A 15,156-nucleotide genomic window follows, 5' to 3' on the forward strand; every position below is an offset into this window, starting at 1 on the left:
CACTGATCAGACTCCAAGCCACACCTGCTCACATTTCCCTCATATCCTCCAATTTGTGAATACTGCACTGATTTTTCAAACAAAGTCTTTTGTACTCGTTAATCACCACGATCTTTAGAAATGAACGGAGCAGATCCGCGTGAGGACAGTGGTTTAATGCATCTGAAGCAATTCCTAAAGCACATTCCAGTAAAACTATATGTACAAAATATTTTTAAAAAAATCGTGATTTCTGTACAATCGTATTACTAAACATAATTGAATCGGCATCATGTGATCATGCATACGCGTGTATTTCTCGCAAACACCCTTGCTGTCGAACACTCGTGCACAACTGCTAAGATTTTCATTCAAATTGTGACTTTCTTTAGAAAAAAAGTGAGACAATGCTGTAAAATTAGTCACAAATGCCAGCTGTTACATTTCATCATGGATGTATAAAACGGATACATTTGTGAATAATACATTAGACTTTTTCTCACTAGAAAACACTATAAGTATGTTATAAACACTTTAAGCCCAGAGTGTGATTATTATTATTATTATTATTTTTATCAGATTTTAGGAAAGACTGTGGAATGATTTGTCCGTGGTCGAGCGGTCAGCAGCAGCGATGGCCATCAGTGTATAATCATAGCCTTAGTACTGAGCATATTCAGACTGAAGGGACTGTGGAGAGAAAGAGAGAGTGAAATTAATTCATATTAAAGTATACTAAAGGATGGGACAGTTTAAATCTGTTTCACAGACGAGGCTTAAGCCTAGTCCTAAAATCCACGTTTGAGATGTTTTAGCTGATAGCATTTTGCATTCATATATCATAAAGTGTTAAGACATCCGTAGAGTAATGTAATGTATATGATGTCTTTTACTGAAATATGCAATAGAAACCCATTAAAGATGTTATTTAAAAATAAATAAATCGACAACCGTTATTTTATGCCATTATTTTATGTGCACTGTGTCAATGACGTCAAATGGAACACAACCAGTTCAGAAAGTAAAATTCTGATAAGATCAAGAGAAACGATGTATGACTTTTTCCTAGTCATTTTCGTAGCGATAATAAAATAATGTGAAGATGCCTGTAGACGAATAAAACGCCCTAAAGACCGTTTCTTTGTCCTCTCCACTTTAGCTCTGATGCCTTTGACTCTTTTAGCAGATCAAAGCTACCAAAATAGCTTGCTATGCTATGCATCCATGCTATGCATCCAGTTGGGATGTAAACATACACACGCTTATTATTACGTAGCGGTCGCTGGAGGAGTTTCTTATCCAGGGCATTTAGACTTCTCGTGGGGAAAAAATCGTGGTACAGCATTTGGTTTAAGCCCATGCTTATATCCATAGCGTCCTGTAGCTCTTTCATTTGTTATGGTCATCATATCGGTCTGTTATTTTCCGAGTTGTGTATTCTGAGTTGTCCAGCTCACCGAGTGCCAACCATTTTACATCATAGGAATAATGGCCAAAATATGTATAAAACGATGCAATTTTTTAAAAATAACTTAAACCATTCATGGGTTTTATCTACATATTTCATCAAGGGACATCAAGATGCGCACCAATAATGTTTAAATAATTAAAAAACTACTTTAACTTCAACCTAGACCTGACTTAATCTAAGCGCTGTCTGTGAAACTAGGCTTATTCACAATACATTTGCAAACACAGAAAAAGGTTACAGAGAAACACTGGGCATCAGACACTAAACAACTTTGGCGGTCAAACGCACTCGGCACGGTTCGGTTTGCCTAGCGTGAGTACACCCTAAAAGACTTTCAACTTATTCCTCATTACTAAGAGATGCAAAAACATTCAAACATCAACATTTGTTGTTCTTGGACTGGATGGGATGCAATCCTAAAACTACTACGCCGCCGCACTACATCATCGGACTGGAGCGGCATTCTATTGTGAACGTGCGAACAAAGCGGATGACAGAAATGACTGTTTATGAACTTTTAAATATTGATATTTTTCTTATAAAAACAATCAAATTGCATCTGACATTAGTTGAAAATGCGACTTACATTATAGGACATGTTTAGACACGTTTTCAACTGATAACAGATGCGACTATAGTATTTTCATGGCAGGTTTCAAAGTGCATATTATTGGAATTCATACGTTAAACTACAAAAACATGAATTTGGGATGTCATGTTATGCACAAGCATTTTATGTGTTCAGTCTATAGATATGTGCACTTGCACACAGTATTTCTTTACAAAGTGGCATCGGCAACTACTGGAATTGCATGCATGATAATACACCGTTTTCTGTTGTTTTGACAGTGGTGTTGACTATATGCAAAACTTTTAAAATTGCTAAGGAAAAACTTTTCTGTTTTTCATACAAATGTGTAAAGGTAATCAAAAAATAAAAATACCGTAATAACTTTAGGTACGGTTGCATTAGCGAAATTTAGGAAAGATTTTACATGCAGTAAAAGTGCTGTCAATCTGTCGGTAGTGCAGCAGAAGAAGCACAGGTCAATGCTGTGAATTTACAAGAAAATCTGCCCTCGCACAAAAAAAATCCCTTTGAATCCATTGGAAATGACTTGGTTTCAGCTACAAAATTTGCAGAGCAACTGTAAGTTACCATACCTTTACTCAGATTTAATAAGATTTGTTTTTATGCAGTTCAGATTTGATTAGTAGGTAGGACCACCCCAAAATTTGTTATTATCTGATACATCTCAGATAAGATTTTATTTGTATTTAAATTTTGGTTCCAAGAAGAATTCGCATTGATGTTTGGAATGACGGTAGTGGTACCGTAAAATTTACAATACAATTTTTTACATAAGCTGTTCTTTTTTTATGACATAAAGATCACAATTATACTCTAGCACAGAAAGAGTGAGACCAGAAAAAAAAGAAGCTAGAGGGAAAAACAGAAAGTGAAGGAAAGATGGTAAAACAGCAGAAGTGAGTGAAAATCGAGCGCCACAGGGATGACAAAAGTGGCCGGATGGTCACTCACTGGAATGGATCTGCTGAGGTAGCGCCCTGGAAACCTGCTCAGTCCACCTCGCAACGGACCTCTACGAGGGTTCGGCGGACCGCTGGAGAACAGACTATAGCCGGTTCTGTTCATAGGCCTGACTGTGTGATTAGCGCTAACCGTATTTGCTCCAGTAAGGCTGTTGAGGTTTTTGTTGGCTTCTTGGTTGAAGTTTAAATGTGCAGGAGGAAGCCGAGGCTCAGTAGAGGTGTACCCAAAGCTGAAGCCAGATGGCGGTGCGGGGGATAAAGCAGGAGATGGGGAGGGTGCGAAGGAGGAAGGAGGTGTGCTGCTGTCATCCTCACTGAAGTTGTTGTCATCGTAAAGGTTGCTGAGGGAATGAGCTAAACGGGGACTGAAGCTGTGCCGGTGCATAAAGCAGGGGTTAACAATGTCTTGGTATGCAAATAGGATCTGGGATTTTTTTTAAATCACTCAGCCAGTGTTTCTAGCCATTAATGTACCTTTTTAGATTGCCGGCAGAGGAGGAAGGACTTCTTGTTAGTCTTCGTGGTGCAGTAGAAGAGGAGAGGAAGAGGGGAGCTTTGGAGGACTTGGGAGGGGAAATGGTGCCTGGAGCTGGGCTTATCCCACTGCCAAAAAATAAGAAATAGCAGAGCAAGTTAAATAAAAGATCATTTGTTTAGGCATGGTATAGCAGAGGGAACGAAGCTATTTGTTTCTTTTAAGCACATAACTTCAATATGAATAATGATTAATATGCACTGCAGTGTAATAGTGTAACTTTTGTGTAATAGCACTGCCACTGTGGTGCAAAACTCAATCCCTCTTAGAGCCCAAAGTGATTTCACTGACTCAAAGAATTGTTCATGGGTACTTTTTTGGTACTTGACTGCAAATACAACGGAGGGCTGTTGATATTACACTCAAACATATAAATATGGTCTCCTCTCCACCAATAAACCGGTGTGTGGTGGGCGCTCCGGCGCACTATGGCCGCTGTATGCTGCACACTGATGGAGCTTGAGGAGATCAGATAATCAGAAAAGAAAGATATTATGATGGGGCTTTAGGCTCCTGAGCAGGCTCCCATTGAGTTCTACGAGGGACTGGATTTCAATGGCAAGTGATGGTGCTCCTCAATGCTGTAAATAATTCTTGATCATGTTCTTACTTCCATATCATTCAGAAATATGCACATTTAACAAATGAGAAACACAAAAAATCATGCATGACGCCAAAATGAACTGAGAGTACCACTGGTCCAATGAAACACTGACCTACAGGCCAAAAGCAATAAAGCTCAAAATACTCAAATTAAATCTAAAATGGACAAAATTGTTTCTAAATTGACAGCAACTCGGTTTGACTTCATGATTTTTCCCCTCTATGTATACCTGGGATAACGGTTTGAAAATGTCTTATGATTATAGCGACCAAAATGATCGTGTTATCAGTATTAATAATTGATATGTATTTGTATAATAGCCCTCTTTAAAAACCTCCCAAAATAAAAAATACTGTTAATTAAAACTGATTTATGCTGGACAGTATTCATTTATCCTATTACTTTTCATTAAGTCATCTTCCTACAAAATTGTCAAATCATAAATCATCTTCACACCAAGAACAGCATAATTCAGCACATGGATTTTTGATATACGTTTTAAAAAATAGGTTATTAATTAGAAAGTAAAACATTATCAAGGCAATGCTTCTTATGTACATTTGTTTAACTGGCGCAATATTTTGATCTGGTGTCACGACTGAGACTGTTGAAGCCATATTAATGACAATCGTATACTTTATTAAATAAAACTTGTACCTAAGCACTGTGGCAGTAGGTCTGGGGTGGCGTAGGCCCTTTAGAGCTAGTAGTTTGTCTCCTTGAGTTAGAATCATGTCCTCCTCTCTGAGCTCATTCTGTAGTGTAAGAATGTGTCAATAACAGTATTATTGTATTGTGCACTCAGATATGATTGGTAGATTCAGTTCCTCAGGCTTCTTACGTCATCTACACTCGGTGGCTTCATAATGGAGCTGTCAATGGACATTTCGTCCATGCTGGAGATGAGACGGGCCATGTTTCTCTCCTGTTGTCGACTTTGCCTCAGCTGCTGTTGCTTCAATTTGGAACGATGGAGATCACCTTGCACCCACATACTGTGCTGCTTCCTTAAGAGAGAGAAAGCGCTCTTTAGACCAGGCTTTTTATGCCCTTATGCACCTCAGTCTGTCTGTAGAATTTGTGGACTTACTGTTCGAGAAAGTGCTGCTGTGGTCCAATGACGGAGCCCGGTCTGCAGATTCGTGTCCAGGCAATGGCCTCGGGTGCCGTGAAGCGATAATGCTTCATCAAGTAGCAGCCTATTAGAGTGCCTGTCCTGCCAAGGCCAGCTGTGCAAAGAAAGTGGGAAAATAATAATTGAAAAATCTAAAATATTCTTTTTTAAATTAATCATTTAAATTAAATTTTGAAAATGCTCCCCATTGCATGCAATCAAACTGCTTTGTTCAAAGTATTTTGGCATTAATTCATTTGTCTGATAAGACAAATCCAACATGGAAGGGTTGTGTGATTTACCATCATCCTCAAAATCTATGAAAAAAACATGTGACTTGACAATAAATATAGATGCACTGATTTTGAAATTCTGGTCGGCATCAATAAGCAATGATTGTTGTCATACTATGGCTGTTAATTGAGTATACTTTTTTGTTGAAAATTTAATTTAAAACTTAAAAATGAAATGAGAAATTCATAAAAAATGTATAAAAATACAATACATTAAACAATAAACTAAACAATAAAATCAACTTTAAACACAGAAATTAATTCAGCTGTTAATTCAGGAACAAATAAAAATTCATTGTAGACTGATACTAATTCATTAAAAATGTCTAAAATCAGCTGATGACAAGTATGTTACAAATTTAAGGTATAGGCATTAATTTAATTGCTAAATTGTCTCAATATCAGATTCTGGGTCAATATCAATACATGTTTTAAATACATGTTCACTAGCAACATAAAATCTGGGTCCTACACTCTTCCAAAAATTGCAAGATTGTACAATATCTCCTTTGCACTTTTTATTTACGCAGTAGTGCACCTTACTCCGGATGCAATTTCTTCATAAATCTTCATAAAGTGTCTCACCCTTGCAGTGGACAGCTACGGCACCCTTAGCGCTCTCACAGATGTGAAGGAAGCGTCTTGTGAGGAGATCACTGGGTGTGGTGCCGTCTACGAAAAACAGGTCGTGATGTTCAAACCCAGCGTCTGTGAAGCGCCGACCTTCATAAATCTTCTTGTTCAGTCGCACAACATCTGTGACGTTGTGCTGGCGGAAGTAGGAGAAGTACGCTTCTGGAGCGTGGAGAGGATAACCTGAAAGAGCCAAAACAGTCACCAGTTCAGAAAATAAGAACAATTACCAAAACATTGATCCAATAACCATTTGCTGGGGCAGAAGCTTTTAGCTCTAAATCTAATATGCCAGCTTACCGTTCTCTATTTTGGTCTTGGGATGAGGTCCACTGAAGGCCAACAGTTTTCCTGGCACAATCCAGTTAAAATCACCATTTTCTACACGCTTGTAATGCAAAAGATAAGAAGACTTGCTAAAACATTGTAGTTCATCAAAAACATACATGTTAACAACTGATGAAAAGAAGTTACATGCGTTGAGTTTTGTAGATGCTATGGCTTTTAAAGGTCTCATGTCATGCTCCTTTTTGCAGTTTTATTTTAGGTGTTGATGTCTTTAAGAATATATATTTGTGCTATAAGTAACAAATACCATCCTGATATGTTTTTATGTCAAAAACAGGTAGATTTTGGCCCGTCTGTTCATGAGCCTCTCTTCTGATTGGCCTGAGTGACGCACGACCAGGCCAATCAAATGTATCAACATCATTGCGAGGGTAGGTTTAGGGTAAGGTTAGGTCAGGGGGATCATTTTGATTGCATGATTGAGGAACACCGAGCGGTCTGAAGGTAGCCTTTCCCCCGTATGACGACATGAAGGGAAGATTCCAGATTGGGTCATCCGAGCTTTCATTTTCTCAGAGGCGAAGCAGGATACCCAGGGTTCGGTTTACACTTATCGCCATTCCTAGCTACTGGGGGACCATATGCAGGCTAGGGGAACTCATAATAATGTTAAAAAAACTTATAAAGTGAAATCTCATGCCATGGGACCTTTAGGTATCTTTTAGGTAAAGTTCCACTCAAAGGAATCATGTTAGACCTTAAGGCTGTACTACAAGTTCTTATCCGTTGGTTTGACAGCATTTCCTTCATGTTCTATTTTCAGACAGCAGGAAAATAAGATAACAACTGGTATTTTAGTGTGGCATGGTAGTCAAACATCTATGGAAAGATAGGTTGTGAAATGTTCCGTTGATAATTTGTTTGTTTTCGTATGTAATCGTATTCCCTTTTCCTTTCTGATCCCTATTAGCTGTGTTTACTAGAATGTTTACCACAGCAGGTAAATGCAATGTTTGTTATCTGTCAAAATGGCTGAAATCACACGGAAACATTATCGCTCGTCAGAATGAGAAATAAGAATATTAATACTGACATTAATAAAAGGTGCTACCTCATAATGTTCATATTCTTCAACATCAAAATTCTCAAAGTCAAAGAAGCCATGCTGCAAGGCCTGAGGAGAAAATTAATAAGAATAATTAATCATGAGACTTATATATATATATATATATATATATATATATATATATATATATATATATATATATAATTTAATATAATTATATATAATTTAATATATATATATATATATTTATATATTTATTTATATATATATAATTTAATATATATATATAATATATATATATATTACCAACATAATAGAAATTTCAGGAAGCATCTTCAAAAAAGACTATTATGCATGAACTAATTTTAAATAAATCCTTGATGCTTAAAAGGTTCAAAATGACAAGTTTTTCACTCAAACCATGTGTCCATTTCAAGTAAAACGCATTTCATTCCTAAAACTCTCCACCCACATGTCCTTTGTATTGGGCTTCCTGTTACTCAGTTATCACATTTTGTTATTGTGTTTTATGTAATCGGTCTGATAGTGCCTCTGCCAATTCCATATCCCGTGTAAGATTGAAAAGACAGATAATTGGACTAAAAGCTTATGTTCTGGGGATTACGTGTATTACGTGTCTACACTGTCCAGCCTTGATCCAAACAAAGTTTAAGAGTGTCACAAACTTTAACCTTCCTAAACATTAATACTTAAAACGATTGGTGCTTTTATAACGAACCCTTTAACACACATACCTTGCGGATTCCTTGTAAACAGTCTAATAGTGTTAAATCATATGTGCAGGTCCCAAAAGCAGCATCTCTATTTGGTAAATAAAAGAAATGCATGATTAAGAATGTTCTTCAAAAAAATAGTATTGCCGACGCGTGATCAGATCAGGTTCTCACCTGAAGGGCAGGTATGACACATTGGTTCCAGAGATCAGGGCCCGGTACACTTCCTCTGGAGTTCTTTTTAAGTAGATTACCTGCATACAGAAGCGAGACGTCACGACTAGAAATGGCTCTAAAACGAGGTCAGCTGGGTCTACATAGATCTTGTTTTTCGCTGTTCATAATCAGTTTGTTCTCATTGTCTGGGTTCTCTCAAATCCTAGTGAAAAGCAGGGGTGGATTTGGTGAATTTGGGGCCCCATGAAATAGCAATTTATTTACCGTTGGGATAAACCTTTAAACCCCTTTTAAGAAAAAGCTTAAAATATTATATTAAGTAGCATTATATTTACTGACGCAGACTACATTTTGGCACGACTGGGCAGCTCACTCATTCTGAAGAGGCGAAATGTACATTTATTATTTATTATTACATTTGTGTGCCTCTCTGTGTCCGCGTACTGTAGAAGAACGAGAAGGACATTTAACTCGGACACGCAGATGGTTGCCGTGGTGATACGCAGCGCACACGGCAACCTAAGAGTGTCTGAACTCAACGAGCATCTCGTATATAAAAAAGCATTTTAGGGGGCCCAAGGCGGTCGCTTGCTTTTACCAAAGGGCCAAGTCCGCCCCTGGTGGAAAGTGATAGTTAAAATCGACAAAATGATCATCTTCTTTGGTCACAGGAACAGAGCTGGACTCACAGCATAAGCACCGATGAGGAAGGCCGCATTGGCTCTCTTTCGTTGGTCGTAACTGGTGTAATGGATGATGCGCTTTCTGGACAGAGTGAAAGACTGAAGACACACACGACACATTCATTTTGTTAGAGCTGTGCTGGTTAAAGGGGTATTTCATCAATAAATGACAATTCTGTCATCACTTGTTCTAGAACTGTATGACTTTGATACACGATAGGAGAATGCTGCATTATTTCACTTAATAATGTGCAAAGTTTGAATATACACACATTACATTTGAATAAATGAGAAGCATGTTTATTGAATAATAATCTAACTTGAATTCTGTCCCTCACGGAAAACACAATTTTTTTGAGAAATCTGTATAAATGCAATTATAAAAAAAAGCGCCCTATTCTCTTGCTTTTTAAATAAATGCATTTTAAATAAAGTCTGAAAGAGCAGTTGACGTTTAATGGTGGTATTTAGTGTACATTTGGCTTCAATATTAATAAAGGTTGGCAAATATTATCATTTAGGAACAAAACGTAAGAATCTTTTTGGATTTTTCCATAATAATCCAAAAGCTAATGGAAAAATACAGTTGGGTTTTTTTTTTGCGCAGGGAACCATGGAAATGCTAACTTTGATATTGGCCTACAAAAATATGTCAGATTTATCAAAATAAATTAGCAACGACTTGAAAACGAGTAACTGATGACAGAATCTTCATATTTTGATTATCTTCTTTCAATACGATTTTGAGTTTTGTTGTATAATTAATAAAAATTCTTAATTATTCATAGAAAATATTCTCAAGCAGGCCCCAGAATGTACAGAAATCCCCGCATTAGGCAACTCAACACCAAACCCAGCATGATATATTTTACATAAAGATTAACAAAAAAAAAATTATATAAAAAAAACTATAAAAACAATGTTATATCGCTCAATATGAAAGCCAAAGCTATCCCTCTGATATGAACACCTGATTTTATGCACTAAATATCACTAACTGGTCATAACTTAAGACACGTTTCTTTTGCTTTTCTGTTAAAATTATAAACATTTCCTTACAACGTGGTTATACATCATTCAGATGGAGATAAAACGTATACAGAAAATTCCCTAAAGGTACACTGGACTTTAACGTTCAAATACTCGCATTATAAAGAGACACACATGAGCTGCAGAAAACCCCCTTGAACGCGAGCCATGCCCTTTAATCTGTCAGCTCCAGATACACAGACAGTCAGTGAAGTTTAATCATTCATGCCAGAAACTTCTGTTCCTTCCTCACGTGTATAGAGCGCTCTCTACTGCTCACCGCATGAACTCTGTGTGCCTCTTTATACAGTCTGACAAACACATCTCCATACACAAGCATTATAAACACGACTATGGCAGTTGTGAACACATATTAAGCTTTTACAAAACTGAACCATCAAGGGTCATTTTTATTCACTTTGTAATGCACTTAGCCAATGATTTTTTTTTTTCAAATATCCGTCATCTAAGATTCATAAATTCTTATATATTCATATGTACATCAAAGTGCTCGCCGATGGTATTTTATTTAAACTAGGCCCAGCAAATCACTTTTAGTTTAGTTTTGTTTTCTGGCAACTAAAGTCAGCGACTGAGAGTGCTTGAGATTCAATCACAAATCAGTGATTAATAATCAATTCAAAGATAAAAAAAGTCCTATATTTGATCAGTAAGTTAGATAACCAGTGCAAACACGTATTTGATTCAAAGATGCGCTTACCTTTAGTTTTTTGTTCAGTTTGCAGCAGTATCTGTACAGCATTGCCAGATTTAGGGGCCCAAAATCTGCATAAAAGCTTGAGACAGAAGCGGACCATAAAATCACCACTTGTCTTAAACAATAACGTGAGCGGATATGAGCTACGGCAAACCTTGTGAGGACTCACTTTTCATAAATAAATTCATCATCGGTGCAGAAGAAATGTGTGTTTGCTGTGCTCTTGGGTTTGCTTCTAAGAGTAGCGAAATACAGTCGATCTGAAAGAAAATACAACAGTGTACAGATTGAATATACTTCGTTTACTTCAGATAACTGCACTACATTCTGAAGACAAATATATAGGTGCAATTAATTTCATTAGTCACTTTAACAAACGCATTACATTAGCATAGCCTATTAATACAGATGGTAGTGGTAAGCCACTTTAAACAATATACTATATTTTATTCCATTGATATCTGAATGTGCATTAAAGAGATCATTCAAGAAAGGTGCAACACATGTTAGGACACCGATGTAATAAGACATTTCCACACGAATCAAGCAGATCACAAACTATTTTTACTCATTCAGCTTATTAATTATTACCTCTGATGAACTCGGATGGTCCGAACAGCTCGTCATCTCCCATTTTATTGAATACTGAAACTTTTACTGAATACCGAAACTAAATATTCCCACGCGCTTCGTTTCGTCTCAAAGGGGTTTGTTACGTTCCTGAAGTTTGAAAAAAATAAACGTATTTAAAAACGAATCCGTTATCTACACAGGAGCAAACCCCGCTTCTGCGTCCCGTAAGCTCATGTGTCCAATATAGACGACAAATCCTCTAAATCTGTCCCGAACGCAAGGTGACTTAAAAACACGATCATTTCCAGCAGGTGAATCTCACAGCGTTCTTGTCCTTTGGTTTTCCTTTCTCGTGCGCGGTTACGGCGTGCCGGGGTCTCCGTGCGGGTCGTTCAGTCGCTAAAAACTTCACGGGAAAAGTTAAAGGGACATTGCCTAGTAACCACGTGCCACACCGCCACACAAACGCGCGTTGCTAAGGAGGGGTTAAATTCGACCAATCAGAGTTCGAGACGCAGCGCCCTCTGTGATATTTGGGATTACTTTGTGTTTACATCCAGAGACGCACGTTTCCCAGAAAACTATTAACTAAAATATTTGTATATTGCAAAATTGTTTGTAGACATTATATATATATATATATATATATATATATATATATATATATATATATATATATATATATATATATACTTTCTGTCTTTGAAAGCATATGCTTCAGTGTCAACGTTAGCATTGCAGCCTGTTTTGTCATGAGTCACATAATGTCGCTGCCATAATGTGAAATGAAACATTTAAGGATTTTTCTGCTCTTTAAATGACGGAGGTGTGTTTGCCGTGTCAGCCGACCTCTCAGCATCAGCGGTTACACGTGCGGCTGACGTGCTTCGACTCTAAAACTCTTAACACGATCAGGCTTGAGTCAGCTCAGCTACGGCCTCACACACCGGCAACCCTCCGCCTGTGCATCAGAGCCCATAAGCTTCATTTATCGTTACCATGCAGGCCGACGCGAAGAAACATACAGTGTTTGCTCTACATCGATAGGACATGCAAGGAGCGCTTCGCTTTTTCCACATTTTGCTACATTACAGTCTTATTCCGAAATGAGTTCAATTCATCACTTTCCTCAGAATTCTACAGCTACCACACAATGACAACGTGAAAGGAGATGGTTTGAAATCTTTGCAAATTTAAAACGAAAATCACACGTATTCAATATTTATTGAAGCACCTGGCACCAATTAGAGGCTCAGATTTTTTGGGTATGATGCTACAAGCTTGGCACACATTCCTCCCATTCTTCTTTCCAGAGATGTTCAGTCGGGTTCAGGTCTGGGCTCTGGTTGGGCCACTCAAGGACGTTCAAGGAGACTCTCGTAAACACTTCTTTGTTATCTTGGCTGTGTCCGCTTAGGGTCATTGATTGTCCTTTTGGAGAACGAACCTTTGGCCCAGTCTGAGGTACAGATCACTCTGGAGCAGGTTTTAATCAAGGACGTCTCTGTAACTTGCTGCATTCATCTTTGTTTTATTAGACCTGAGAATTTGCTCAGTGCCTTTTACTGTAGAGTGGTGGAGTGCTGCTGAGATGTTTGTTCTTCTGGAAGGTTCTCCTTTCTCCACAGAGAAGAGCTGGAGCTCAGCTCATCAGGATCTTGGTCACCTCCCTGTCTAAGCCCTCCTCCCCCCGATCGCTCATTTCAGCCCGGGGCGGCCCTCTCTAGAAGCTTCTTCCATTTATGGATGATGGAGGTCACCGTGCTGACTGGTACCTTTAATGCTGGAGAAATTGCTTTGTATTCTTCCAAAGCAGGTGTAGAAACATATCAAGAAAGATCAATGGAAACAGGATGCACCTGAGCTCAAGTTTGAGTGACGTGGTAAAAGGCTGTGAATACACATGTACTTGTGTTTTTTTGGTTTTTTCCATGAATTTACAAAGATTTCAAACAAACGTCTTTCACGTTGTCAATATGTGCTACTTTCTGGATGCACTGTAGATAATATAGATAGATAGATAGATAGATAGATAGATAGATAGATAGATAGATAGATAGATAGATAGATAGATAGATAGATAGATAGATAGATAGATAGATAGATGACAGATGGATAGATAGATAGACAGACAAATATAGATACATAGATAGGTAGATAGATAAATAGACAAATATATAGATAGACAGACAGACAAATATATATATAGATAGATGGATAGACATATATATAGAGATAGACAGACAGATATATATATATATATATATATATATATATATATATATATATATATATATATATATATATATATATATATATATATATATAGATAGATAAATAGAATTATTGTTCTATTGGCTATTGTTCATAGTTTTTTGTGGAAAACAATTAATTTAATTCCTTTTGAAATAAGGCTGTAACATAACAAAATGCTGAAACAGGAAAGAGCTGTGCAAAATAATTTTGGATCCACTATAGATAGATAGATAGATAGATAGATAGATAGATAGATAGATAGATAGATAGATAGATAGATAGATAGATAGATAGATAGATAGATAGATTACCTGAGATGTGTGTTATCCAGGCTGTTGGTGGCACCATGACCTGGCGTCTGGGCTTGAAGCGCCAGTGTCCCCTCCAGGCCGACACATGGGACATGCCTTCATTGAGGTCTGTAAAGGGTAGGAAGAGGATCCCGCTGATGAAGAATCACGTCCTGTTCACCTTCATGTAAACCAGAGGCAGCCGGAACATTCCCGGTCACAGAACAGAAGAAAGAAGCTGCGTTTCTCCAGAACGCCTCTCAGCTCCAGCTGCCAAAGAGCTACGAAACACAGGTAAGAGCGGCTCAGGTGACGGCCTCGGGTTACAGCTCAGAGGCTCCGGTGCTGCCAGGGGCTTTCGGTTACTAATTCACAGAGAGACGGGAACGTCACTCCCGAGTTCTCGCTCTGACTGGACTTGCGGTACGACCTCTGTGACACACTCGTATTGTTCTCCATCAATCTCCGTTACAATAAAGTGGCGTGGGATTTTAAAGACTGCAGCAGTCTGGATTATTCGAGGGTCAGCGCTGAGGTAACACCTGAGACGAGGACATGCTCAGAGGACAGAGGCCAAGTGGAACAGGGTTTCTAATAACAGGCAGGGTCACCCACAGCGTTACAAGAGAGCTTATCAGCACTGTAGATATTTGAGAAACGCTGGAGGAGGAGCTCTTCCACTCCGGACACGGATGGAATGAAAAAGCAGAAAGATATCTTAAGTGCTGCTTGACATGACATGCTTTGGACACGTAGAGCGTGTCAGAGAGAGACCTGTAATTATGACATGGCTGACTGGAATGCTCCATTCTGACTGGTCAGTCACGGCAATCACACAAATATTTCGGTGTAATGTCTGTATAATCGTTCCATTGACCCATGTATTGTTATTAAATAAAGTTAAATTATTAAACCCAAATATTAAAATTCTGTCATCGTTTATTCACGCTAGAGTTATTTTGTTTTTAACCCGGGCTGTTTTGGGTCCCCATTGACTTCCACAGAAGGAAAAAAATACTATGGAAGTCAATGGTGACCCAAAACATAATTTTTTCAAAAAATATCTTCCTTTGTGTTCGGCAGAACAAATAAATTCGTACAGGTTTGGAACTACTTGAGGCTGAGGAAATTATGACAGAATTTTCCATTTTTTTCATTT

At 37.9% G+C, this 15,156-nt stretch overlaps 1 protein-coding gene across 3 annotated transcripts; it reads right to left on the reverse strand.

The window, feature by feature from the left end:
* Positions 1-114: 114 nt before the first annotated feature.
* On the reverse strand, positions 115-14,574 carry cdc14aa (cell division cycle 14Aa). 3 transcript variants are annotated; one of them, XM_043224440.1, is made up of 15 exons: positions 14,019-14,574; positions 11,048-11,138; positions 10,882-10,957; positions 9,138-9,230; positions 8,446-8,525; positions 8,293-8,359; positions 7,583-7,645; positions 6,484-6,571; positions 6,136-6,366; positions 5,234-5,372; positions 4,985-5,150; positions 4,801-4,898; positions 3,479-3,607; positions 2,994-3,375; positions 115-669 (listed from the first exon to the last, which is right to left on the reverse strand). In XM_043224440.1, exons 1-15 carry the CDS (start codon positions 14,110-14,112, stop codon positions 640-642), a joined length of 1,827 nt encoding a protein of 608 aa, XP_043080375.1. In that variant the 5' UTR covers positions 14,113-14,574; the 3' UTR covers positions 115-639. The 3 variants fall into 3 exon arrangements, with proteins under 3 accessions (XP_043080375.1, XP_043080384.1, XP_043080390.1); XM_043224449.1 differs by lacking the exon at positions 14,019-14,574 and adding an exon at positions 11,470-11,845; XM_043224455.1 differs by lacking the exon at positions 2,994-3,375.
* Between the last annotated feature and the right edge of the window lie 582 nt (positions 14,575-15,156).

This window comes from Puntigrus tetrazona, chromosome 2, assembly GCF_018831695.1.
Source record: "Puntigrus tetrazona isolate hp1 chromosome 2, ASM1883169v1, whole genome shotgun sequence".
Classification (NCBI taxonomy): domain Eukaryota; kingdom Metazoa; phylum Chordata; class Actinopteri; order Cypriniformes; family Cyprinidae; genus Puntigrus; species Puntigrus tetrazona.